Below are 27,615 nucleotides of genomic sequence, written 5' to 3'. Positions count from 1 at the left end.
TGGACACTTAAAAAAAATAAATCTGTCCCGGCAGGGAGTGGGGTGAAGTCCAATGTGCATTCTTTTAGTTTATTTTTTTCCAGTCTTGTTTTTAGTGGTTTTTTTTTTTCAATCTTTGTTATTTAATTAGATAGGTTGGGTTTTTTTCTTAGGTTTTGGTGGGGACTGTGAAGCCCTCTAGTATTTGTATTTGCATAACTTGTATGACATATGTTTGGTGGTAAAGGAGGGGGGGAAATAAGATCTTGTGCATTATATGAATGTTGGATAAGATGGTATTGGTTGTTTCAATTGCCTTATGACTATGAAAAACAAAATAAAATATTAAAAATATAGTTGATGTAGGGTGCCATGTTGTAGTTGTAAAATAATTTTTAAAAGACTACACAAATTGGAGTCAAAATGATAGTCTGCTCTTGGTAAATTTTTATTTTCGATTAGCGATTTATTTTTGTTCATACCACTATAAAATGTTGTCATGTTTACTGTATTTTACTACAATCAGGACGTTGTCAATTTTTTTAGAAAAATAACTAAAGCTTAGTTTGTAAGTCAGCTTCTTTCCCAAAAGCTTGGATTGCTGTACTGTTGAGAATTAAATCTTGATTGCATTTTCTGACTATTGAAAGTGTAGCTCGGGTGGTTCTCAACTTTTTTCTTTCCATTTACATACCATTTTAAGTAATCACTATGTGTCATCAGTGCTCTGTGATTATTAGTAAGGGATTACTTAAGGTGGTATGTGAGTGGGAAGGGAAGGTTGGGAACTATTGCTCTACACCCAATTGATCCTGAAATATTTTGCTTGAGAAAAATGGTCATTGGCCCATTTCCTTTGGAGTCATGAAACCATGCACATAACGAGTCAATGAGGTACAGTTCAAACAGTGGTTTTCAAACTTTTTCTTTCCACCCACATCCCACCTTAAGCAATCCCTTACTAATCGCAGACCACCGATGGCATAGGGAATACTTAAAGTGATATGTGAGGTTGAGAACCACTGGTGTAGATAATTTATCAGGTTAGATAAAGTACAAAAAATATTGTTTAGAATTATAAATGGACAAACTAAACCACCATTATTTCACATGCAATAAGATTTTTCATTGCTGTTTATAATCCTAATGTGCATTACTGTTCTACAGCAAATGGGAATGACAACAAGAAATTTAAAGTTGATGACAAGATGCTGGGTGCTCCATCCCGTGTTCTCCATATCAGGAAGCTGCCTACTGAAGTGATGGAAACTGAAGTCATAGCTTTGGGCTTGCCATTTGGAAAAGTTACCAACATTCTGATGCTAAAAGGGAAAAACCAGGTTTGAACGTCCTAAAAAAAGATTTTTTTGGCTTGCAATCAGTTTGAAGCAAATGTAATTAGCAGAGCAGTGACTGTCTTTATCATCTTGTAATGTCTGGGTACTTATTAAGAATCCCATGAGTTTTAAAAAAAACCTTTCAACATTTTAAATATAATGAAGTATAAACTTTACGTCTCTGAACTCCTATAATCCAGCACTCTCAGGATTTTAGTACTATTAGATGTTATTCCTATTAACACATTATTTCCCTTTTTGTCTCGTGTCATGCAAGAACACACATTTTTCTGTGAATCCAATGCGATTAAAGGCAGTGGAAAATGGATAATTTGATTTCCATCTTGGATTTTTGTTGTCTTCCAGGCTTTTTTGGAAATGGCTTCTGAAGAGGCAGCTGTCACCATGGTGAATTATTATACTGCTGTTACACCTCACCTTCGGAACCAACCGATCTATATCCAGTACTCTAATCATAAAGAGTTGAAGACAGACAGTGCTTTAAACCAGGTGTGTTTTTTCTTAGTTTTAAAATGTTGTATTGTTTATTTTGAAATGGCGATCTGCAGTATGTGGTCAATTTTTAAAAAAAATTGAGGATAAATATTTTGTCAGCATTAGCTTTCTTAAATTTTCACGTCAAGGTGAATTCAAAGTTTTGAATCGGCATGTGAGTGCTGAAGAAGGAGCTTTAAATGTCTTCTTATAAAAACATGAACATTAAATGAAATGTTTTAAGAGTTTGTAACAAAGGTTTAGATCATGTGTGGAAAACACTGTTCTCCAAACAAGGAATAGGAGAAATACAAATTTTATTTTGGTACTGTGGAAGAACTTGAGTTGATAGTTGATACTTTCAGACAGAAGAACTGCAAAGACTGTAGGTGAAACTTTCCATATCTTTCCTATTTCCCAGTTTCAAAATCTGTCATCTTCTAAGAAACGTAAGCTTCAATATTCCGAATGACAATTTTATCTCTCCCAATAAACCAAATTCCATAATTGCAGCTTTATGTAGCCTTCCCAATAATCCAAATTTTGTAATTGCAGCTTTATGTAGCCTTCCCAATAAACCAAATTTTGTAATTGCAGCTTTATGTAGCCTTTCCAATAAACCAAATTTCGTAATTGAAGCTTTATGTAGCCTTTAATTAGCTGATACAAACATATAATATTTGCATAACTTCACATTGAGATTTTCATAACGATGAATTAACAAAACATTCAGTTATATTTAAAGACATAACTATATAAGAAATGATCAAAACTAATCAGATGATAAGACGACAAATTCAAAGAAAAGTATTTTGATGCTTGTACGGTTACATGCTCCATGGTTTTTTTTTTGAAGTCTAAATGCAAGCTCCCCGTTTGCCCGGATATTGCAACATATGATGTCATAGTAACTACGGTAACTCTACAAACAACAATCTTTCTTAGAGGGATAGTCACAAAGTTAGTAAAAAAACACAAAGTTTTATCCTTTACGTAGACCACAAGTCCTTTGTAATACAAATTAATACTTTTAGTGATTAGTAAGGTGACAGCAGGATATCGATCAGTTGGAAGTTTGGGGAGAAAAATAACCATTAGGGCAGGGATAGGCAACCTTTTTTTTAAAATTCACATTCCTCCTTAAGTATTCCCTATGCCATAAGTGCTCTGTGATTGGTAAGGGATTGCTTAAGGTGCTATGTGAGTGGGAAGGAAAGGTTGAGAACCATTGATCTAATCCCAATTGTCAACTGAAATATTTTGCTTGAAAAATTGTCATTGGCCCATTTCCTTAATAAGTCAACTCAGTAGGATTAAAACAGTGGCATTCAACCTTTTTCTTTCCACTCACATACCACCTTAAGCAATCCCTTACTAATCACAGAGCATTTGTGGCATAGGGATTGGTTAAGGTGGTGTAAAGGTAAAGGTTCCATTATTGTCATGTAATATTACATTTAGAATGTAACATACATGAAATTCTTTGATTTTGTTTACTGTAAGGAAGACAGAGAATCACCACTTTGTCCAGTGCCCCTCAAAAAAGAGGCCCCAGTGAGGATAATTCTTGCAACCCCTGGTTCGCAAGACCAGTGCTCTAACCACTGAGTTGTTCAGAGCCTCTACCGAGCTATCAGTTTTTTTTTTATAAAAAAAAAGGTTGCCCACCCTGCACTCGGGTTTAATCCGGATAATTGTTGCATTTTGAGAGGTCGAGTGCAAGAGGAAAATGTATAGTAACTGGCAAGACCCTCTGGAATATTGAACTGAGAGATTTTGGAGTACACTATCATAGTTTTCTGAAAGTGGCATCACAAGTGGGTAGGGGTTAAAGGAGCACGGCATGAATACTTTCATTGTTTGTGCAGTTAAATAGAAAAGCTGGGAAAATGCGTCGCAGCTTTGGTTAGGCCATGTTTAGATATTGTGTGCAGTTCTGATCATAAAATTACAGAAAGGATGTGGAAGATTCGGAGAGGATGCAGGTTGTTGCCTGCATTGGTAAGTATTGCCTGTTAAGGAAAAGTTGGACGAGATTGGATTTTTTTTTTAATTGGTCGTCGGATGATGAGGAGAGACCTGATATAAGTGTGTAAAATTATGATAAGGTGTATCTTGGTCTTTTTCCTAAGTCAAATCCAAGAGAATGCTTTTAAGGTAGAAGGGGAAAAGTTTAAAAAATATTTGTATGTGAAGTGGTAGGTGCATTCATTCTGCTATCAGGGGATGCTAAAGATGTCCGTGAATACTCTGGTCAGTTGCTCTGTGAAGGTGCTCTCAACACTCCATCTGGGCCAGTTGCTTTCTACAGGAAGTCAGACTTGACATCTGCAATGGTAAACATGGTTGCCAGTGCACGAGGTTGTCGTGGCGGGTGATGTTGACTCACTATCCTTCTGTTCAAAGTGAACCTAAAATGCCTTTAGCTTGTTGGTGAGAGATGCATTGTTAACTGTGATTCTGTCCGACAGCTTGTTACCTGTGATGATGTCCCTTGCCATAATTGACAGGTATCTGTGAGATTTGTCTGGGTTGTAGTTTGGTCTGATTGAACCTCTTCGGCAGAGATTTCCAAAGATTAACTGTCATTCGGGTAAAGATGTTTCTTTTTATCAATCTGAGTGCTGACTCCTTGATTTGAGTCAACTCCTGGTTTGAGACATCCCAGTTGAGGAAATGTTATATTTTGAGTGTTTCACTAAGATTACTTCTTGTGATCAAAACTTAAGAGCGTATAGAGCCAGCCTGATGGATTTATTGTTGCTCACAGAACTAACGCCCACCCCAGAAATCAAACTGGTAGGCACTTGATGCATTCCCTTAGTGCCTTTTTCCTTCAGTAGTGAGACATACACTGTATTCTAGATGCACTCTTGCCTTATAGCACAGGACTGGTAATAACCCTTTTGCAGTAAAAGTCAATTGGTAGCTGTATTTGTGTGTTAACTTTGTGATTCCTCGGTCATTTGATGTTGCGATTTAAATAGTATTTCATGTTTCTCTTTTTTCCACCATAATGGATGGCCATGCTATGTTCAATCTGATAAATGTCCTTTCACTGTTCTTTCATCTGTACTGCATCTTCCTCAGCCCATCTTTCCACCAGGCTGTGTATCATTACCAAATCTGGATGTATATCACATTTGGTCCTACCTTCTAAATCAGCTAGCCCACCAGAGCTGATTGGTGAGGTATCTCACCATGTCTTGACTTCTGATCTGAAAACCTTCTGCTTATTATTTTTACCATTTTCTGGCCATTAATCATTATTCCGTCTGTACTAGTATATTATCTGCAGTCCCATTTTGCTGTAATTAATATCTTTTGTGTCAAACAAATTCTTCATTGCCTGCTTGAACTTAATATTTTTAAAGTGCCCTCCTACTATCTTTAATAAGAAGTTTTGGTATTAATTCCACTTCTGACTGTACAGTTTCCCATTCTCTCCCTTATTTGCTACTTGTAATCAGGTATTGGGCAAAACATATTGTCATCTGACTCAGTAGCTGCTCTTTTCAAAACCTTGGGCTGCATATCTTTGGTGTAGGGTATTTAACATTTTTCAGTCCCATTAACTTCACCCATGTTATTTAATAATGCTAATTTCACTCAACCTCTGATTCATTTTTGACTTTTTGTATCGTTGGGAATGTTTGGGGATCTGTACAAGACGGATCAACCAGCAAGAGTGGGCAGTTTAAAAAGAGACTGTCGAGGTGAGTGCTGAACTTCATTAATTAACTGTAGCCAATAAAAGGAAAGGAAACTCGAGTGGAGTGGCCAGTGTAAGAGTGGGACTTGGAGCTTTGGCGAACAGAGACTTCACAGGAAAGCGGTAAGACCCTTAACCCTTCCCCTTTAAACCACTTAGACATGCTAATTGTCAAGAGAGCATGAACTTGAGACTAAATGAGGTTAGTGGCAAAATAACAAATAAACCACACCAAATAACTAAATAAAGTAGGGCTACAAGTCAGATAATGTGCTCTAACTCCATGATGTGCTCTAACTGCATGATAGGGGAGTTTCTGGACTGTATTGCAGTTCCAAATGGCTATATGTATAGTAAATATTGGTTCCTTGAAGAACTCTGGATCAACGTTGATGACTGGAAGTGAGCTTCAAACACATCAGGGAGGAAGAGAGCTACCTGGACACTGTGTGTCAGGAACATTTGTGTCCTTTTGGTTTCCTTAATGTGATCAGAGAGAAGAGGATGTGACTGATGTGAGTGGCTCCAAGAGGTATTGGTGGAGAAGCCTCAGCCCTTTAGCTCATCCAACAGGTTAGATATTCTTGTTTTCACAGCAGATGGGTGAGGAGAGGGGAGGGGGGTGTTTTGTTGGAGGTGTGAATGACCTGACTATGGGCAACACGATTCAGGGAACTATTCAAGATATTTGGGAGGGGGGGTGGGGGGGGTGAAGAAGAGAAAGAAAGAAGAGAAATGTAATTGGGGACAGTATAATCAGGGGAATAGAGACTGTTCTCTGTAGCAAGAATCAAGAGATGTAAAGGCTGTGTTGCCTGCCTGGTGCCCAGGTTCAGGATGTCACTGACCTTCAGAGGAATTTGTTGAGGGAGGGGAAAGATCCAGTTGTCATGGTCCATGTAGATACCAACAATGCAAGTAGAACTAGGAAAGAGAGTGAGAGTTCAGAGCCATAGTGGCAAACTGAAGAATGAGGTGAATCATGCTTGTGGCAATCACCAGGGCATATACATTTTAGCAGATGTGAATCCCCCTTTTGGAGGGAAAAATCTACCTTAAGAGAAAATTGAACACAAGCAGGGATGCAAAATGTTCATTAGCAATTGTTGGCAGAATGGTTAGCACAAAGCCTTTACAGCGCCAGCGATTGGGACTGAGGTTCAAATCCTGTGCTCTGTAAGGAGTTTGGACATTCTTCCCGTGTTTGTGTGGGTTTTTCCGGGGAGCTCCTGTTTCCTCCCACCGTTTGAAATGTACTGGGGGTTTAGTTCAATTGGATGTAAGTTGAGTGGCATGGGCTCGTGGGCCGAAATGGCCTGTTACTGTGCTGTATGTCTAAACTAAAATTAACTATTTATGAAATTGAATTGTGCTAAGAAAAGCTGAAAAACATGAATTGTATGCTGTAGACAAGATATGTTGATATCCATACCACTGTGGGAAGCAGTAGTTTAGAAAGGATTTGAAAAGGTAAATGCAGCTCAGCTATTCTAGTTTGTAAATTGTTGATAAGTATAAATGCTGGTCTATCACAAAAAAGGGGAATTTATGTGCATTTATTGGAATGTGTTGTAACTGGCTCATTTTCAGTTCACTTGAAGCACTCAAGGAAAAATGGAAACAAAGCAATACTGATTTTAGCAAAAGGTCAAATTCATAGGATTGTGGAATTGCACGCGTTATATGATATTTTAAAAATAGTCCAGGTTCAAATTTTCACACAAGTCAAATGCACACTAGAAATTGGTAATGCAACTGCATTAATTTTCCTTCCCACTGTTGGTTGAATTGCATTTCTATTATTGATCTCACTGTAAATTCTGTTTTGTATTTAGTGCTGCAACAACACGGGAGTGGGGTCTTAGACCCATGGTGTCTGTGCTAACCGTGATATCTACAATATGTATTTTCCTCCTCATTTTATATGCGATCAGGCCTCCTCTCAGTCTCTGATACTCCGTATAAAATGATCCAACCTAGAAGTGTTGGTTTTCTGGCTTCTGTACCTTCTGCCCAGCGGTAGCTGTGAGAAGAATGTTTTATTGTGTAACAGTTGATTGTGAGAAGTAAGACATAATTGTGTCTTGTTGCTTATAGCGTGCTCAGGCAGTTCTTCAGGCTGTAACAGCTGTACAAACAGCAAGTACTCCCCTTACTGGAACCACAGCCAGTGAAAGTGCAGTAACACCAGCTCAAAGCCCAGTACTTAGAGTGATTATTGATAACATGTACTATCCAGTCACTTTGGATGTACTTTATCAGGTATGTTTGTACTTGATTTTAATATTTGTATGGATTTCAACTTTATTTTTGATGGTGGCTAATTATGTTCTCGTTTCAAAAGATATTTTCCAAGTTTGGGCCAGTACTGAAAATCATAACTTTTACAAAGAATAATCAATTCCAAGCATTGCTGCAATACTCTGATCCTGTGAATGCACAACAAGCAAAATTGGTAAGAGGACACGTCAAAACTTTCCATTATGCCTGCTTTCATTTCTCTTCGATGTTGAATGTGCAGAAAATTGCATTGTAGAAATATGGGTGCCTGGTTTTGCTGGCTTTTATGTTTAACTTTGCAGTCTGCTTGGTCCACTTCAGATCTCCCTTTTGTGGATTTGGTATTTTTGTATTGAAGATAAAATGTTATTCCTAAAGTGAGCTGTGAACAATTTCTGTGAAAGAAATGCTACTCACAAGTGCTGATGTTAGAATTGTTTTTAAATTGGCTTTTTTACTTGGCCATAACTTGAGATTTGTAAGATTTAAAGTATGAAATCACTGGAACTTGAAACCTGAAAATATTTCAGAAATTTAAGTATTTCATTAAGCTTAAAAATGCTTGCCACTGACTCTCCCAAATTATGTTTTCTTTATTTCTAATCTTTGCATAGAAGTTTCCTTAGCTTTATATTCACTATAAAGAATTGCTTTGTTACGAAATAAGCCGCAAATTTATTCAGAGATTGTGTTAAGTATGCAGTGGGGCCAATTGATTGCAGTGATTGCAGTGGGGCCAATTCAAATCATGCTGTTTGCTTTTACAAATTGGTAGATTTGTTTGTCGCCCGCCTTCCCTCCGTCGCCCATGCTCCTGTTGTAGTCTCCTCTACATCGGAGAGACTGGATGCAGACTGGGAAATCGCTTTGTTGAGCTCCTCGGCTCTGTCTTCTGCAATAGCGTGAATCTCCTAGTGGCCACAAAAGCGAATGGAGGGACAGGGATAGGGAAACATAATGAGAGAAGAAGGGTGAGTTTTAAAGAGTCCGAGAAAACAAATATGTCTGTCCATGGTCTCGTGCATTGCCAGACTGAGACCACCTATAATTTGAAGGAACAAACCTCCTCTTCTGACTGGCACCATCTAACTAGATGGCATTAATGTCAACTTCTCTGACTCGTTAAAACTCAATCTTCTTCCCTCATTATGTTTCCCTCTCCCTGTCCCTCCATTCCGTTTCCTTTCGTGCCTTGTCATTTATATCCAATTAACACTTTTGTTGGTCAGGATTCTTCCCTCCCCCATTGTTTTAATTCTGAGACCTTCTGAAACTTCCTCCTTCTGGCTTATTCCTCAAAGAAGGGCTCAGGCCCAAAATGTCGGCAAGATATCTTTGTCTCCTAGACCAGCTGAATTCCTCTTGCATTTTGGTATGTTTTTACCACATCATGATGCAGACCATTGATATAAATGACAAACAACCATGGACCAAATACTGATCCCGGCGGCACACCACTAGTCGCAGCCTTCAGTCAGAGATGCAATCATCTACCGCCACTCTCTGGCTTCTCCCACAAAACCACTGTCAGAATAATTAACTACCTCATCCTGGAGACTGAGTGTCTGAACCTTCCTGACCAACCTCCCATGCGAGACTGTGACAAAAGCCTTAATAGTAAACAATATGCACTGACTTCATCAACTTCTGGTAATCTTGGAAAAATTCAACACATTTGGATTGATATGATCTGCCACGCACAAAGTTATATTAATTATCCCTAATCAGTCTGTATCCCAATACTTATGTATCCATTCTCTTAGGATACCTTACAAAAACTTACCCGACAGACATCAGCAGAATCACAAATAGCTGTGAGGAAACAAACAGATGTGAGATATATCAGCTAGTTGAGTGGTATCACAACAGCCACCTTGCACTCAATGTTAGCAAAACTAAGGAACTGATTGTGGACTTCAGGATGGGAAAGCCAGGAGAACACAAACACATCAAGGGATCAGCAGTGGAAAGGGAAAAGAGCATTAAATTCATGAAGAAGGCTCACCAGCAGTTATACTTCAGAGTTTGAGAAGATTTAGTATGACACCTAAGAATTGCGAATTTCTACCGATATCCCGTGGAGAGCATTCTGACTAGTTAATCACTGCCTGGTATGGAGGTGCCAATGGAGAGTGTTGTGAACTCAGCCAGCGCCATCATGGGCATTCGTCTTCACTGCATTAAGAATATCTACAATGGTGGTGTCTCAAGAAAGCAGCCAAGGGCCCTCACACCCAGGCCATGCCCTCTTTTTCACTCCTAAGATTTGGAAGGAGATACAGGAGCCTGAAGAAGAACACCCAGTGGTACAAAAGGAGTTGCTTGCCTACCGCCATCAGCTTTCTGAATGGACAATGAGCTACAGGATCACTTTTTCTCTTTTGCACCTATTTATTGATTTTTAAGGAAATACAATTAATAGCAATATTTGCACCTGTAATTCTGCCGCAAAACAACAAATTCCGTGATGAATGTTCATTACACTGATTCTAATGCCAATTACCAGGCCTACATTTACACCGATTTATTCTTAGAACCTTTCATAAATAATGGAGCGGCGTTATCTTTCCTGCCATCCTCTGATGCCCCACCTATGGTGAAGGAAGTTTTAAATACCTCTGCTTGGTGCAGTTTCTGAGGGATTATGTTGTCAGGCCTTAGGGAATTATCCATCTTTGTCTCAAGATAGCAAGCACCTCCTCCTCTAATCTGTATAGGGTCCATGACCTCACTGCCTTTTTACCTTGCTTCGATAGACTCTTATGTCCATCTCCTAAATAAATAGAGGCAAAAAGTTGGAATCTCAATCCTGCATTTTATAATACTGTTTTTGAGAAGGTGCAACCAGACAAGGAAATCCAGGTTGAATATTTGAATAGTGTAGAACAAAGGAACCATGGTATTTTGTAAAAACACAATGCAAAGATAAAGATACATAAGCAATGTTTTAAGCTTGAGCCCTTCATCAAGTTATCATGGTGTTTATGTTAACATAACTTTAAAGGATAGAAAGGTTTAAAGGATAAAAAGGTTTTCCTTTATTAACTGAATTTAAGTTATTCTAGACGTATATACAATTCTAATAAACCACAGTTTGAGTAACTACTACTTTTGAGTCCTAGGCATTAATACAAAGATTAGAGGATGCAGAAGAGATTTAGAAGATGGTTGCCAAAAGTGGAAAGTTCTGGTGGCAAAATGGAATGTACAGATTGTTATAGGCTTGTGTTGTGCACAAAACATCAATGGGACATTTAATTCAGTTAATTAAGGGAAATTTCCTGAGATAAATGTCCAGAGCTGGTAGTGTGACTTGCAGTTGGAATAAACTATATAGAATGAAATGTTTGATAAATTCTGACCACTGGAAACATGATGGTCAGGCTAATTTAGTTAGCAGTATTCCACTCCTCCAGCATCATGGCTAGAGGTTGAGAAATTGGAGAAATGATGTTTTCTTTGCAGTGTTCTCCCTTGTTGTGAATAGCTTTCATTTATTTCATTTGGTCTGGTGACATATATACTTTGAAAGCAGCTTGACTCTTTACTGCTCCTCTATTTCTGTCATTTAATTTTATGACTCTCAAAAGTGATTCTCATTTTCTCACTCATGTGTTTTCCACTTGGGTAAAAAAAATATTTATTAGCTTTGGTTCTCTCTAATTTGGGTGGCTTTTGAAATTAAAGCACTCCCTGGGTAATTAAACATTCAGGCTAGAAATTGGACGAAGCACAATTGTAACAAGGCATCAATTTGCAAAATGTTGAGCCAGTTGCCAGTGACTGGTGCAGTAAAACTGATTTATAATGACCCTGAACCTTCCTATCATTTTTTACCTATCCAATTTGTCATTCACTTTTAAGTTACGGTGAAATTGTGAAAATTTTGACATCATTCTAGTGAAACAGAAAAAAAAACTCTTTTTCTCTCTAATTGCAAAAATGTTTCTGCTTGTTTCTTAAAATCCAGTCTTTCCCCATGCAATGAAGGGTATTAATTACTGTTGATGGTTTGAGAAATGTATATTTCTTGCTATTTTGTTAACAAACCTACTTGCATCCTTCTTTCTCATTATTTATCCTGTGATTTGCCCTGTTGTAATCTTTCTAGGCTCTGGATGGCCAGAACATTTACAATGCTTGCTGTACTCTCAGGATTGATTTTTCCAAGTTGGTCAATTTGAATGTTAAATACAATAATGATAAAAGTCGTGACTATACCCGTCCAGATCTTCCTTCAGGAGATGGTCAGCCAGCTATGGATCCTGCTATTGCTGCAGCATTTAAAGAAAACTCCCTGCTTGGTAGGATGATCTGTTTGTTTTTAAAGTAGCCTATCTACATATTTAACTCCTAGAATGAATATGTTGGGCTGCAGCCAGTTCCCGGGTTAAATACGAGTTCCGTTATAGGTCTGTCTTTAACCCAAATTTGTATTTAAGTCGGAAACAGTGCATGTGGTCCTTATTTAGCGTCAGTTAGTCAAATATTTATTTTAGTATATAGTGTGTGTGTGTGTCTATAGTTATATGCATATAAAACACTTCCCAATATACTAAAACATCTTAAACATAATAGTGTATTACATAATAATACAGGTAATAATACTTTTAATCACATTTTATAGTCGAGTGGTGGCCATTTGCGAGGCCAAGTGATGGTGCACACAGCTTCTCTGCTCCTTCCTCTCCTCCTCCTTCCCCCCCCCCCCCCCCCCCCCCCCCAGGCTGCTCATCCCAGGCCACGTGTAATGTAACCTGGCAGAGGCGTTATGATCTCGCACATCGCTACTATTGCTTCTCCCTCCCTCTGCCAGGCTGCTCGTCCCTTGCCCTCCTGCTGCACATCCGGTATAGGTCTGACAGGGGCATTGCGGTCCTCGTGGGGGATGATGGTGGGCTGTCGGGGGAGTCCGAGGCAGTGGGATCAGTGTGGGGGCTGTTGGTGACACAATACTAATAAAATTTAACATTTTTGGTCATTACTATTGGAATTATGATAACCATACTCAAACCAGAAGCTGATGCCATTCTGCTTTCGGCTTTTTGGTTCTTAGCTATGGGTTATTCATAAATCATAAGTTGTTAACCGGGGACTGTCTGCATTTGCACACATTGGAGTAATAAATCTTTAACAGTTTTTGAACTTGGTGGGATGTTGTTCTATATTTATTTTATGTAGAGGCATTGTGGAATTTGACAAATATTTTATAAAACAAGTGCATGGTGCATCTAAACTGAAAACATCTTGTACTGTCATAACTAAAGATGTTTGACTTATAAAGTTTTTATTTCTCTCACATATCTCTGCTACATACAAGTTGGTTCAGGACTACAACTTCCTGTTTTATCTCAATGGATAAATCTTAACTTCATTTTTTTTGTCATTTGAATCATTCTTGTACAATTGCCATATCTTTTTTAAAAGATACTTCTCAAACCTTTGACTACTATCACCCAGATGGCCAACTGCAGCAGGAACATGGATGATCCCTTTCAAGTGGTACACATCATCCTTGAATGGCACTGTTTTGCCATGCCTTTATTGCTGGGTGTACATCCTAAACTCCCCAGCAGCATTTTGGGATAATCTTCATTGGAGGATCTGGGAAGGTTCTAGAATATAGTTATTCATTGTTTTCTCAAGTAAAAATGAACAGGCAGACCATTTTTTAATGGGAGAAAATTGAAAATACCCAGATGCAAAGGCATTTGGGAGTCCTGGTGCAGGAAAGTCGAAAGGTAAACTTGCATGTTGAGACAGTGGTGAAGTTGGCAAATACATTGCTGACATTCATCTCAAGGATTAAAATATAAGAGCAGGTATGTGATGTTGAGACTTTATAAGGCACATGTGAGACCTCATGCAGTATTGTGAGCAATCTAGGCTCCTTTTGTTTTTTACATTGTTTTTGACATTGGAGAAGGATCACTAAGATGACACCAGAAATGAAGCGTTTGGCATCTCTTAGCCTGTATTTATTGGAATTTAGGCAAATGAGGGTCTGAGTAGATATAGAAAGGTTGTTTCCCAGGTTAGGAGAGTCCAGGACAAGAGTGCACAACTTCAGCATTGAAGGGCTTTCACTTAGAAGATGTCCTGAGAAATTTCTTTGGCCAGAGGGTAGTAAATCTGTGGATTTGTTGGCTCAGGTTGTTGTGAAGGTGTATTTGATTAGTCAGGACATCAAAGGTTATGGGGAGAAGGGAGGTAGTGAAATGGATCAGCTCATGATTAAATGGTGGGGCAGACTCGAGGGGGGGGGCTGAAGAGCCAACATCTGCTCATATGTCTTGTGATCTATGTAACAGAATAACCTTTCCTACACAACCATTTTACAGAAAAAAAAATTGCTCCAAATGTGAAGAAATCTTGTAGAGATTGGTCAGCAGCATTAAAACAAGCAATGTGGAGGATCAATAAGAACAGTGCGTTTGATGCAATTTATTATGATTTTATTGAAATCGCTAGCAAGTGATCAAAGGCAGTCTGGTTTATAAAAAAGTATAGGACCATGGCAGAGGAGTACAATGAATCTAAAATTGAGTGAGTGAAGGAAACAAACAAACAAACAAAGGTTCACTCAGTCCCTTGCATTTTTTAATCTAAAATGATTTTGTACATCAAATGTAAGGGACTTAAAGAAGATTTCAGATGGTCTGATAAATAAGATGGGAACATAGGAAAGACAGTTTAATCTTGAGAAATATAATGTACAGGTAAAGGTTACATTATTGTCACATAATACTATATTCAGAATGTAACATGCATGAAATTCTTCAACTTTGTCTACTGTAAGGAAGACTGAGTCGTCACTTTGTCCAGCACCCCTCACAGAAATGAGGCCCCATTGTGGAACAAAGTTGCGACCCTTGCTTCACAAGACCAGTGCTCTAACCACTGAACTATCGGAGCATTTGGAGCACTGCTTCATACTAGCATTTACACCTTTGAAGTAAATTAAAGGATGTGAAGGAACATTGCAGTGCATGAACACAGATTTTTAAGAAAAACAGAATAGGTAAATAACAATGCAAAATAAAACAATGTTTTGGAAGAAATGCATACGGCATCGCAGCTTGAAAATTGCTTTATGGGGGATCCTGGTCTCATCTTGCAAACTCTTTTATGAGGAAGTGATGAAGGTGGGTGATGAGGTTTACCTAGTGGATGTTGTCTATATGAACTTCAGAAAGTCATTTAACAGGATAGCCTCCTGGAAAGTAAAGAAGTGTGAACTGATTTTATTTTTGTCTTCTGTAGACAAATTAGTTTTGAACTTAGAGTTTAGTGGTAGAAGGCTGTGTTCTGTGATATTGGTGATCCTCCGGGATGAGGGCAGACGATTATTTGTGTCAAGTGACATTCTTATCACCTGATTGCACAAGTACAACCCGATGAAACAGTATTCTCTGGTCCTCAGTGCAAAACCTACAGACACACAACCAAACATAAGCACACACAAGCAAAACATATGCAGGATAAATATTTGTATATGCTAATAAGTAAATAAATATTGTTTTGTAAGTATGAGAATCTCAAATGGTTAACGTGAGCAGTTTCTTTGGTCATTCAGCATTTTGACAGCCTGTCAAAAGAAGCTGTTTCTCTGCCTGATACTTCTTTTTACCAACGCGTGTAGCTGAAAGATGCTGTGTGACGAGTAGAAGGGGTCCTCAACAATTTTGCATACCTTCTTCAGACAACGATTCCGGTAGATTTCAGATTTATTTACCATACAGGTCTGAGGTGCACCAGTGTCCAGGTTGATGATACTTGTCCTGCTACCGACCTCGACAGACTGGTTTTTTCATTGGTTGGAGGGAAAATTCAAAATTTGGAAGTTCTGGGTACCCTAATAGGGAAGCATGATAAAAGTTTTTTAAAAATTGAGAGGCATAGACAATCTCTTTTCCAGGATAAAAAGGTTGAAGTCCTCAAAGACATGCATTTAAAGTGAGAGGAGGAAAGTTTGAAATATAAAGGGGCAAGTTTTGTTTCCCCAATGGTAGGCACCTAGAATGGACTGCCAGAAGTAGATCTGAAAGTAAAGTTTCAGTCCTTTAGATAGGCACATGTATGAATGTGCAGGGAGTGGAAAGATATGGATCATGTCTAGGCAGAAGATCATTTAATCAGTAGGGATTACGTACACATGTTTGGCGTATATGTAGTGTAATTGAGCAACAGGATATCAGCAAGAATGTTACTGAGACTGGATAATTGTAGCTGAGGGGAAAAATGGATAAACTAAGGTTATTTTCTCAGGAACATATAGCTGATGGAGATTAAATTGAAGTGTACAAATTTAAGGATGTGAAAGATAATTAGGAATAACCCATTTTACATGGCAGAGGAGTTAAAAACTAGGGGCATAGATTTAATGTAATTGTAGAATAAGACGTGAGGAAGAAACTTGTCAGGTAATATTAAGGATAGAGTTCATTTTCTGGAAGTGTGGAAGAAACAAAAATCGGTTTCATATTTCAAGAGAACTTGTACACTTGGCTAGAGTAAGGAAAGACACAGTGGGTTAAATGGCCACCTCTTGGATCTAGGATGTTAGGAACTGATGATGTATCATTACAGGACGCAGAGAGACTTCAGAGAAATATGAGCAAGCTTAGAGAGTAGTGAAGATGAGACAGGTGGAATACAATGTAGAGAGGTGTTTTGGTAGAAGACACAGGTAGAACATTTTTCAGTGATGAGAAATTGAAAGATGTAGGTATTCTTGATTCAAACGCAGTCTTCTGGAAATGACTGGTCATAACCGCTGCTGAGAACTTATTGGTGCAAACGGGCACAAAAAATCAGGTTCGGGTGACAGGTTTATTTGCCCACTCTTGAAAATTATAGAGGACCAAGAATTAATTATATACATCTGGTGCTTAATGCAGTCACAAATAACACGCGTTAGCCAATTATTCACTTTTTTTGCCTTTCAATCGTTAGGTACCCCTGCAGGAATGATGTCTGGTCCATACAGTGGTGGGTCTGGGTTTCCATCTTCAATCAGCTTCACACAGTCTGCAGGTTAGAATTGTATTAGTATTGTTTAAATAAATTCTTCATGTATTTGGAAAATAGATTGCTGGAAAAAATGCAATAGACAGTTATATCACCCAGGTTGCAGAGGAATCTTGTTTACTTTTTTTTAAACTTTAGACCATTTAACTCTAAAGCTCTTGCCAATGTAGAATGCCATTCTGTGCACCCATGAGTAAGGCAGTATCTTGTGTTCTTTGTAGATTCTTTAAATAATGGCAGTCACTACTATGACACATCATTGGTAAAAACTGTGGTACATGCAAGTAATTTTGCTCTTTCAGCTGTTTATCGGGGGGGAAAAAAATGAATAAATTGTCTCAGGAAATCAGAGCTCAGAATGTGGCCACTGCCTTTTTTATTGGGTTGCCAATATTCCAAGAGTGAAATACCATAAGAATTGGTAACAGATTCTCTACAAATTAACATCATGTTGACAATGCAAAGCTAGGTGAAAATGAGTAGTGAGAAGTATAGTTTGTAAAGGGATATAGATAAACATTGGCCATTGAGCATCATCTTGTAGTTTGAAGTGGTGGGCAGGATTTAAATATATTTCCAAAATTGTAGGATGTAGATATTCATGTATAATAAGGGAGATAAACATTCTGTGCCTTTCATTCAAAGAGCAATTGTTGAGATATTCTCGGCCTTTGGTGAGACCACATTTGGATTGCCTGTACATTTTGATCTTGAGCCAAGGAAGGGTATATTTGCCTTGAAGTCGGCATGATGTAAGTTAATTTCTTGGTTGAAGGCTTTATACTTGAGGAAAAATTGAACAACGTTAGCTTATACTGGCATTTAGAAGAATGAGATTTGATCTTTTGATCTAAACTTTTGAAAGAGTTTTTTTTCTGAAAGTGTATACTGACAGCATAAAGTAGGTTGTAAATCTTTCAAAGTATTGGTCGGGGATGTGGATGCACATCCCTTGAATTGTGTATTTGAAGCAGAGAGCGATTTGAGAATGAGGCAGGAAAGTAAAGCTAAGGACCAGGAGTAGAAAGTAGATGCTGAGAATCAGTGAGAATGTTAATAAAGTAACATTTTTAGATATCAACTATTGAGCTGCCTATTTCACCCTAATGTTTTCATACAAACTCAATTCTGGTTTTATCTCCTCTGATTTGGATGTAGATTCTGGCCTCCACTGGAAATAAACTTGGGAGATTTATCTCCTCTGATTTGGATGTAGACTATGGCCTCCACTGGAAATAAACTTGGGAGATTTATCTCCTCTGATTTGGATGTAGACTATGGTCTCCACTGGAAATAAACTTGGGAGATTTATCTCCTCTGATTTGGATGTAGACTATGGCCTCCACTGGAAATAAACTTGGGAGATTTATCTCCTCTGATTTGGATGTAGACTATGGTCTCCACTGGAAATAAACTTGGGAGATTTACTTGAATCTGATCAAAACTGGAATATGCCCTCTGTTACATTAGTTATTTCAATTTTTGAAATCAGTTTTAATTTCCTCACTGATTAAAAACAAATGCTTATTAATGAGCTAGCATTCCATTGGTTTCTTTTGTCATCCTTTATTTGTCTATAAATTTTGACAGGTGAAGTTGGTTTGCCTATTAGACATTTGAGAACTAACACCAATCCTATTGTTGCCTTGCACCCATAAGGGACCGCATCTCTGAGCAGCAATTTTATGTTGGTCTAATTTTGGAGAAAATTAAGATAACTACTCTAGTCAACTGTCTGACATAGTTCATCAAAATTATGCACCCTGTTAATTGAATCAACTTGCTTATAATTTATTGTCAAAGCAGAATGCCTTTTAAGAATACCTGTTGTTAAGTAGAGTGATTCCTTCCGTGTTGAATTATAATTGAGGTCAACTAAAATTGGTGCTAGTTTATTTTTAAATCATCTTTATGTTGCAGCTGTTCCAGGATCACTGAGCCCATTGGCTATGCCCGGTGCTGCAGCTGCTGCAGGCCGAGTAGCAATGTCTGGAATTGCTTCTCCCAACCACAGTGTCCTCCTGGTTAGCAATCTCAATGATGAGGTAATTCTTACATACTGCATTTTGTTCTTTGCACTCTATCACATTAATTTGTTTTCATTCATTGGTCTAACATTTGTTCGTTCAGCTCATTCATTGTCTTGTTGCTTTTGCAGAGTCCATATATGCATTTTATGGTTGTTGCTTAAATTCCCTGTAAACATGGAAACCAAATGAGTATGATGAAGTAATTGGTGGTGGGGAAAGGTATATCTGTCAAACCTAAAAATAATTGTAGATTTCATATTGAGTTGACCAGATGGTAAAAACAAATTCTGTTGAATAACAAATAGTTGTGTGAAATAATCATGGAATGTATAGAAGGAATGCTGTTATATTTTGAAATTAAGTGCCAATTTTCTCTGTTTGCTAATCTAACATGTTGTAAATCAGTAATTCTTCTTCCTTTAGCAAGAGTAGAAATGTAAGGCTCCAATTATATGGTACATGATGGGACCACATTTGAAATACTGTGAACCAGCCTGTTCTGGATATAAATGGAAGCATAAATTTACAATAGAGGGAATGTAGTGAAGGTTCACCATATTTCCTACACTGGAAGGCTTGTTGTATGTTAAATTCTTAGGGTCTACACACTTGACTTTAGCAGAATGAGAAGTGATCTTAATAAATCATACAGAATTCTTAACCGCATTAACTGTGTTGAATTGATGCTTAATCTGGCTGGGGATCAAAAAGCAGGTGTTGGGCTCAAAATTTTCAGTGTTGTGAAGAAAATACTTCACCCAAAGGATCGTGATTTTAAAAAAAATCTTTATCTGGGGGAATGGGGAGACTCAGTGATTAATTATATTTGATGTATATATAGGGGAAATCATAGGATATGGGTTTATGTAGGAAAGTAGAGCTGAATGAAATGTGATGCGCTAGAATCCGAATGGCCTGCTTCTATTTGTCATTTTTGAAATGTTTGAAACTGAGAAAAATAATTCTGTGCTATCTGATTCCCTATTTAGCAGTATAAGAATGGGCAAAAAGGCCAAAAAAAAGGATCTGTAGGAAATGAGATAATGATGCATTCAGTTGTGGGAATATTAGAGTATTTGTCAAATGTGTGCAAGTCCAAAAAAGGTGCATAAATAGAGGAGTTCTTAATCTATGATGAAATTAAAATGTTTCTTTCACTTGTTGCTTGATGGAATATTTGAGGTGCTTCGTATGGGTTCAGTTTAATGAGGAAGCAAGTTAATTAAATCAGAGAGAAAGGAATAGCAGTCTATGTTCAAGTGAGATGTAATAAACTGGAAAGAGTCAGAAACAAGGGAATCTATTTAGTCAAATGGTCTGTTTCTGTGTAAATTTGATGTCTTGCTCAATATTATCATGCTTGTATATGTTTGTCATAAAATCTTGTTTCATGTAAACTTTTGCTTTAACACTTTTTTCTTAAAAGGTTCTCTCCAAAGAATTTGAGATTCTTCTGTTTTTGCTAAATGTTTTCTTTACAAGTATTGTAAACCCCAGTTCCTTGATTTTTATCCTCAAATGATTTAGTTGTATTCTATTTTCATTTTGGCTTTGGCAAAAGCTGGTATGAAATGTGGCTTTTGTATCTGAGCATTTTTCAGAAGTTACAATTTTAATGTTTTAATTTATATATTTCAAAATGACACATTTAAATGTGGGAAAAATATTTCCAATTTTTTTTGTGTTTGATGTCTGCATGCAGTTAGGTGTTATTTTTGAATTAGAGTGCCACTTCAATATTTATTTGCCTGCATTTCATACCGAGCCCTGATTATGCAGTTTTAAATTCATTTTTGCATTATTTATTTTTACTTTCTCATATAATATAAAAAAATTGTAATTCTTTGATTATAAATGTACTTTACCCATGTTTATTTTGTCTTGGGTGACTACATTCAACGCTATTTTCTTGTAAAGTACATGAGCCAGCCATTTTCTGACCAAATTCCTGCATTTCCTATGTACTGACCTATATATTTATTTTTGTTTTGTTCCCCACCTTGTTTTCTTCTGCATTGCTCCACCCCTTCCCATCCCATCCCCTTATCTTACCCTGTGTGTTTCTTTCATGATTCCCAACCCTTCCTGATACCAACCCTCTATCTGCTCCTTCCCTGCCTCATCCCTTGTGTTCATGCTTATGTGCTTGAACAAAATGTTCCTCGGACCAACTTGCCCCAATTAACTGCCTTGAACCATGATCCATGACCACTTCACCATTCTACGGGAACCACCCTTCGTTATGGATGATCTGTTCATCTCCGCTCTTCCTCGATTCTTCTCTCTTCCTGTCTTACGCTGCTTGCTCTTCTCTCCTTCTAAAGATGGTTACGCCCCAAAGTCTGTTTACCCTCTTCGGTATGTTATCGTTAGCACTATACTTTTATTATTGATTTAAAATTTTTCACCTTAATTCTTGTTTGTAGCTAGCATTTCAGCTTATTAGATAAGTAGATAATCTGCTACTTTTTCATTTGCTGTAATTCTTTCCATAGATGCTATTTTATTTATGGTAATGCATGCTGTGAATTATTTTGCATGATCTTTAATTTAGTATCACTTCACATTAGCTCTGAGGGATTTTACCAGGATTTTTCTCTTCAGATAATCACTGCTAAATCTTGATTTGTTGTACTCATTTTGGATGTCAAATTCATTCACATTGATGTCTGAATGTTTCATCGATCTGTTAGATATTTTTGTCAGATTATGTGCATAACTTAATTTTCTTCACTTTTCCACTCTGTAAAGGTGTTTATGGTGATGTGCAACGTGTGAAGATTTTGTACAATAAAAAAGACAGTGCTCTGGTGCAAATGGCTGATGTTAACCAGGCACAGCTGGGTAAGAGTTCATTTGCATTTGACTGCAGTCTTTTTGTCCTTTTAAAATATGCTAAAAACTGACTCTCTATTTGTTAGCTATGAGCCATTTGAATGGGCAGAAAATGTATGGAAAGATTATTCGTGTTACACTGTCCAAACATCAGACAGTACAGTTACCTCGTGAAGGCTTAGATGACCAGGGATTGACAAAAGATTTCACCAATTCTCCACTCCACCGTTTCAAAAAACCTGGATCAAAGAATTTCCAGAATATATTTCCTCCATCTGCAACTCTTCATCTTTCAAATATTCCGTAAGTATTTTGATTTTTATAGTTAATTTAGTAAATAGTCTTGTTTAATTCACAACTTTAACTTGAACTGATTTGGGCAGGAGAATCTGTTTTAATTCTGATTTGATTTCCTTTTCACAGACCTTCTATTACTGAGGAAGTTCTTAAGACACTTTTTATAAAAACCGGAGGCAAAGTGAGGGGTTTTAAATTTTTCCAGTAAGTATTTTTAACGACATATTTGGTATGTGCATATTTTCTCCACCAACATTTTTTTTCCAGTTTGTGAATATTGGATTTTTTTTCAGTAAGATGTATTCTGTGTTATGAGTTCTGTGTAAGTTTAGTTTGTGAAACTTGTCAAAACTCAGTAGTTACTACAATCTGCAGTTTTTTAAAATAATTTCTAAAGTTAGAATACTGAAATTACTACCTAGGACAAATTGTTATCAAAACATTCAACTAATTCTTGAAGTTTTTACTTGTCATGAAATTGTAAAAGATGTGGACGTTAATGGCTACCAAGCTTTTTTATTTATTAATAACAATCATATTTAGTTTAAATTGCAAGGGCAGAGCTATATTTTTTAAATTTAGACATATAGCACATTACCAGGCCATTTTGGTCCACGAGTCTGTGCCACCTAATTTACACCCAATTAACATACACCCTGGTATGTTTCGAACAGTGGGTGGAAACCAAAGGCCCCGGAGAAAGCCCACGCAGACACACTGAGAACATGCAAACTTCTTACGGTCAGCGTGGGATTCGAACCCAGGTCCCGATCGCTGGCGCTCTAAAGACGCCAACCATGCTGTCCCGAAAAAAAATAATTTCAACAAAATGACAAATCATTACTTAGCATTAGCATCATTCTGTTCTCTTTTATGTAGAAAACACCAGTAAAGCAAAGAAGCTGTTATTTGGCCCACCTTGTTTATACAATGATGTCAATTTAACTAATTAATTTTACCTGCACATGATTTGTATCTTGTTCCTTTATGGTCCTATAAATAAACAAAATGCACGAAGTTTGTCTTTTGCTCTGTGAAAGCACTCAGAGGAAACACTATTCCAAAATCCCTATCAAGAAGAGAAAGAGAAGGAAAAGAGAGTCAGTCCTATTCCGAGATGACAGTCCCCTTCAAACCTTTCCAGCTGGATGGCCTTCTATCCCCCAGCAGTGAACCTGAGCTCTTATCATCCGAGTCGTCCCTCCTTGGCTCACATCCAAGTCCAATTTCCTTTCATCAGCTTCGACCACCTTCTCCAACAGCACCTTTACAGGTGTTTAAAACCTGTTTCAGTGCTTTTTTTTAAAAAAAAACTTTCCTCCACTCCAGGGCTTGACATTGCCAACTTTGGGGAAAAGTCCGTATCTACCCTGACTTCCTTGCTTAATTTTGTAAACTTTAATTGGGTTGCCCCTTCTGCCTCTGACACGCCAAAGAAAATAATCCAAGTTTGTTCAACCTCTCCATGTAGCTCAATACGTTCCAATCCAGGGTACATCCAGCTCTACGCAACATTTAAATATCATCCTGGATGAGGACTTCAATTCCATCATACAAAGTCTGCACATCATTATACTAATGGAATTAATATAAATCGGTACTCGACTCAGCATTTTCTAAGTGTGGTGAAAGTCCTGATTCTGTGCTGTATCGTTTAATTTATCTGGTTTTGTAAAATATCTATCAGAATAGATTTCAAATGAATTAAAAGGGAATATAATTTTTAAGGTCTGCCATGCTTTCTATATTAAGCCATTTCTTTAATTCTATATATTTGTTATAGAAGAGATCACAAAATGGCACTGCTGCAATTGTGTTCTGTGGAGGAAGCCATCCAGGCACTGATTGATCTTCACAACTATGACCTTGGAGAAAACCACCATCTGAGAGTTTCCTTTTCCAAATCAACCATCTGAGAAACCCAGAGAGAGGGAGATTTGAATTATTTGATTTTGATTGTGATTATAGACTTGTTTCAAGGAGTTGGGACCAGTGTTTAACAATTCCAGCTGTTGTCATTCCTTCGTATATACATTTGTGATACTAAATTTGGAGGAAGAACATGTATTAGAAGGAGCAAAGGAAATTTATTCAGCTGCTAATTGGGATGAAAAATTAAAATATTCTTTATGTTGAAGCTTTTTAGGGAATTCATCTATTTTAGTTTGGGACAATTTGAATTATCTCTACTTTTCTTTAGTAGAAAAAGTCTGAAGCGAAATGTGCCTTACCTTAAAAGTTTAAAAAAAACTTCTGTTGATATAATTGAATATACAGCTGGGGCTGCCTTTGGGGCACGTGATTGGCGAACTTCAGTAAAATAGTGAGAGTATTGTGTAAATGTTAGCACTAAGTTGCAGTTTTGCTTGTTGCTTATTATAAACTTTGTAGATGTTTGGAGTTGACATTGCAAATTGCTTCTGTGCATTTATATGACCATCTTTTAGTTTGTAATAAGGACTGAAAATGGCTGTGGACTTTTGAGCATGCGCAGTCAAGTCTAGTTCATGAAATTGGTGCATGTTATAGAAAGGCAAAAGGGGAATGCTTCAAAAAAGGAGCAAAAAGAATAGTTTTATGGCAGTTTTTTTAGAATGGATAACCAGGTGGGACCAAAGTTTATGTGCCTTTAGTCTTATTTTATCTTGCATTGTAATATTCAGTTTTAATAAATCTCTTCAAGGTATTTTGTATTTGAACAGAGGCAGACTCCATAAGCAGTTCTGTATCTTCAAAATTAGAAGAATCGTATGAGTAGAGTTCATCACTTAAAGAGAAGTCCAACAATTGCAGTTGTCAGATTTAAGTAGTCAGGAACTTTTTAGATCTATGTATTAGCATTCATATACATAGATTTTCTGGAGTATGTAGCAAAAAAGTCATATATATTTTCTATATTAGTTACATTTTTACATCTTGATCTGTAGCTATGTAAATCTCAGTATAGTTTGAAAGAGGCACAATTAAAGTTAATTTTCTAACAAAATTGGGATGTTTGATGGTTGTGTTCACTTCTGACTTTTATCCCCGTGTACTCTGTTCGCTTGCCTGTGTAGCATGCCTAATAAATACTTCTGTAGCTCTATCCACCTCTTCTGTCTTTCTGTACTGCTTTTCCTCACTACTCTTGTTTGTCTTCACTTCATTAAGCTTCTGATTTTCATGGTTAAAACTCTTTAGGGTGGGAACATTTTGTACTCCATGCTGTAACTTGACCATTACTCAAGTGGAGTTCAAATGCTCCTACTTGCTTCCTCTTGCCAAATGCAGCTAAAACTCAGATAATTGTAAATTTAATGCTGAATCTTAATGAATTATCAATGTGAAATTCCTGACAAATTGGTGCATTTTATCTGAGAAAACGTCACAGATTAATTTACATTTTGTTTGGAAAAAAAAATCACAACTTGGTGTAAGTAGATACTAATTTGTCTCAAACTCAGTTATTTTTGGTCATTGTTAATACTTCATTATTAAAGAGTTAAAATAGTTTTAGAGTTATTGCATTACAAACGTTTTCACTTCTAATGCTGCTATCTGTAGAATGTGAATGGGGAAATTTCTTTATTGTTCAAAAATAATGCAGATTACTAATTAACCATATAACCACTTACAGCACAGAACAGCCCAGTTCGGCCCTACTAGTCCATGCAGTAACAAATCCCCACCCTCCTAGTCCCACTGACCAGCGCCCGGTCCATACCCCTCCAGTCCTCTCCTCTCCATGTAACTATCCAGTCTTTCCTTAAATGTAACCAATGATCCCGCCTCGACCACATCTGTCGGAAGCTCATTCCACATCCCCACCATCCTTTGCGTAAAGAAATTTCCCCTCATGTTCCCCTTATAATTTTCCCCCTTCAATCTTAAGCCATGCCCTCTAGTTTGAATCTCCCCCACTCTTAATTGAAAAAGCCTATCCATGTTTACTCTGTCTGTCCCTTTTAAAATCTTAAACACCTCTATCAAGTCCCCTCTCAATCTTCTACGCTCCAGAGAAAAAAGCCCCAGTCTGCACAACCTTTCCCTGTAACTCAAACCTTGAAATCCTGTCAACATTCTCGGGAACCTTCTCTGCACTCTCTCTATTTTATTTATATCTTTCCTATAATTTGGTGACCAAAACTGTACACAGTACTCCAAATTTGGCCTCACCAATGCCTTGTACAATTTCATCATAACCTCCCTACTCTTGAATTCAATACTCCTATTTATGAAGGCCAACATTCCAAATGCCTTCTTCACCACACCATCTACCTGAGTATCAGCCTTGAGGGTACTATTTACCACAACTCCTAAATCCCTTTGTTGCTCTGCACATCTCAATAGCCTACCATTTAATGCATATGACCTATTGAGATTTGCCTTTCCAAAATGTAACACCTCACACTTATCTGTATTAAATTCCATCAGCCATTTCTCAGCCCACACCTCCAGCCTTCCTAAATCACCTTTTAATCTACGGTAATCTTCCTCACTGTCCACAACACCACCAATCTTTGTATCATCCGCAAACTTGCTTCCAATTCTCCACCCCTACTTCCAGATCGTTAATATATATAACAAACAATAGTGGACCGAGGACCGATCCCTGAGGAACACCACTAGTCACTGGCCTTCAATTGGACAAACAATTTTCTACCACTACTCTGACATCTCCCATCCAACCATTGCTGAATCCATTTCACTACCTCCTCATTTATACCTAATTCCTCCACCTTTTTTCCTAAGCTCCTGTGGGGAACTTTGTCAAAAGCTTTACTGAAGTCTAAATAGACCACATCCACAGCTTTCCCTTCATCAACCTTTTTTGTAACCCCCTCGAAAAACTCAATCAGGTTTGTCAAGCATGATCTACCCCTGACCAAACCATGCTGATTGCTCCCTAGCAATCCCTGTACCTCAAAATAATTGTAAATACCATCCCTCAGAACACTTTCCATCAACTTGCCCACCACAGATGTCAAACTCACGGGCCTATAATTCCCAGATTTACATTTAGACCCTTTCTTAAACAGCGGAACCACATGCGCCAACCTCCAATCCTTTGGCACTACCCCCATGGCCAGTGACATCCTAAATATCTCTGTTAATGGCCCCACTATCTGTCCACTAGCCTCTCTGAGTGTCCTTGGGAATATTTTGTCCAGTCCCAGAGATTTATCCACCTTTATCTTTTTCAACACAGCCATCACTACCTCCTCGGTTATCCTTATATGCTTCATGACCTCCCCACTATTTTTCTTTACCTCAACTGGTTCAATATTTTTTTTCCCTAGTGAACACCGAGGCAAAGAAATCATTCAGAATTTTCCCCATTTCCTCTGAATTCTCACTATCTACAAGGGGTCCAATTTTATCCCTCACTAATCTTTTACTTTTAATGTACCTATAGAAACCCTTTGGATTTATTTTTACTCTGTCTGCCAAAGCCTCTTCATGCCTTTTTTTGGCCTTTCTAATTTCTTTCTTAAGATTCCTTCTACACTCCTTGTAGTCCTCCTTCAAATTGTCAGCTCTCTGTTCTTTATACCTCTTGTACACCTCCCTTTTTATCCTAACCAAATTTCCAATATTCCTTGAAAACCAAGCCTCCCTATGACTTCCAGCCTTTCCTTTG

At 37.6% G+C, this 27,615-nt stretch overlaps 1 protein-coding gene and 1 long non-coding RNA gene across 5 annotated transcripts in view; one reads left to right on the top strand and one right to left on the bottom strand.

Annotated features, from left to right (window-relative positions):
* ptbp2b (polypyrimidine tract binding protein 2b) overlaps positions 1-25,080 on the top strand; it is a 53,853-nt gene extending 28,773 nt beyond the window's left edge. For 2 of the 3 annotated variants that reach the window (XM_069939068.1, XM_069939066.1), the window contains 12 exons: positions 1,147-1,319; positions 1,683-1,826; positions 7,621-7,785; positions 7,868-7,978; positions 11,915-12,107; positions 16,759-16,839; positions 18,754-18,878; positions 21,188-21,221; positions 21,615-21,707; positions 21,785-22,001; positions 22,122-22,199; positions 23,779-25,080. In XM_069939068.1, the coding sequence (XP_069795169.1) occupies positions 1,147-1,319; positions 1,683-1,826; positions 7,621-7,785; positions 7,868-7,978; positions 11,915-12,107; positions 16,759-16,839; positions 18,754-18,878; positions 21,188-21,221; positions 21,615-21,707; positions 21,785-22,001; positions 22,122-22,199; positions 23,779-23,911 (1,547 nt within the window). In that variant the 3' untranslated portion in view covers positions 23,912-25,080. The remainder of the gene's footprint in view (positions 1-1,146; positions 1,320-1,682; positions 1,827-7,620; positions 7,786-7,867; positions 7,979-11,914; positions 12,108-16,758; positions 16,840-18,753; positions 18,879-21,187; positions 21,222-21,614; positions 21,708-21,784; positions 22,002-22,121; positions 22,200-23,778) is intronic. The other variant, XM_069939067.1, reaches the window with a different exon arrangement.
* The window catches only part of LOC138763969 (uncharacterized), a 101,149-nt gene continuing 75,679 nt past the window's right edge, over positions 2,146-27,615 (bottom strand). The window contains exons 3-6 of one of the 2 annotated variants that reach the window (XR_011357926.1): positions 22,955-23,064; positions 16,736-16,833; positions 9,587-9,615; positions 2,146-8,714 (exon numbers count right to left, since the gene is read on the bottom strand). This is a non-coding gene — a long non-coding RNA (uncharacterized lncRNA). Of the gene's footprint in view, positions 8,715-9,586; positions 9,616-16,616; positions 16,834-22,954; positions 23,065-27,615 lie in introns of those variants that run through there. The other variant, XR_011357925.1, reaches the window with a different exon arrangement.

This window comes from Narcine bancroftii, chromosome 5 (assembly GCF_036971445.1).
Source record: "Narcine bancroftii isolate sNarBan1 chromosome 5, sNarBan1.hap1, whole genome shotgun sequence".
NCBI classification, from domain to species: domain Eukaryota; kingdom Metazoa; phylum Chordata; class Chondrichthyes; order Torpediniformes; family Narcinidae; genus Narcine; species Narcine bancroftii.
This window is presented reverse-complemented; position numbering and strand designations above follow the sequence as displayed.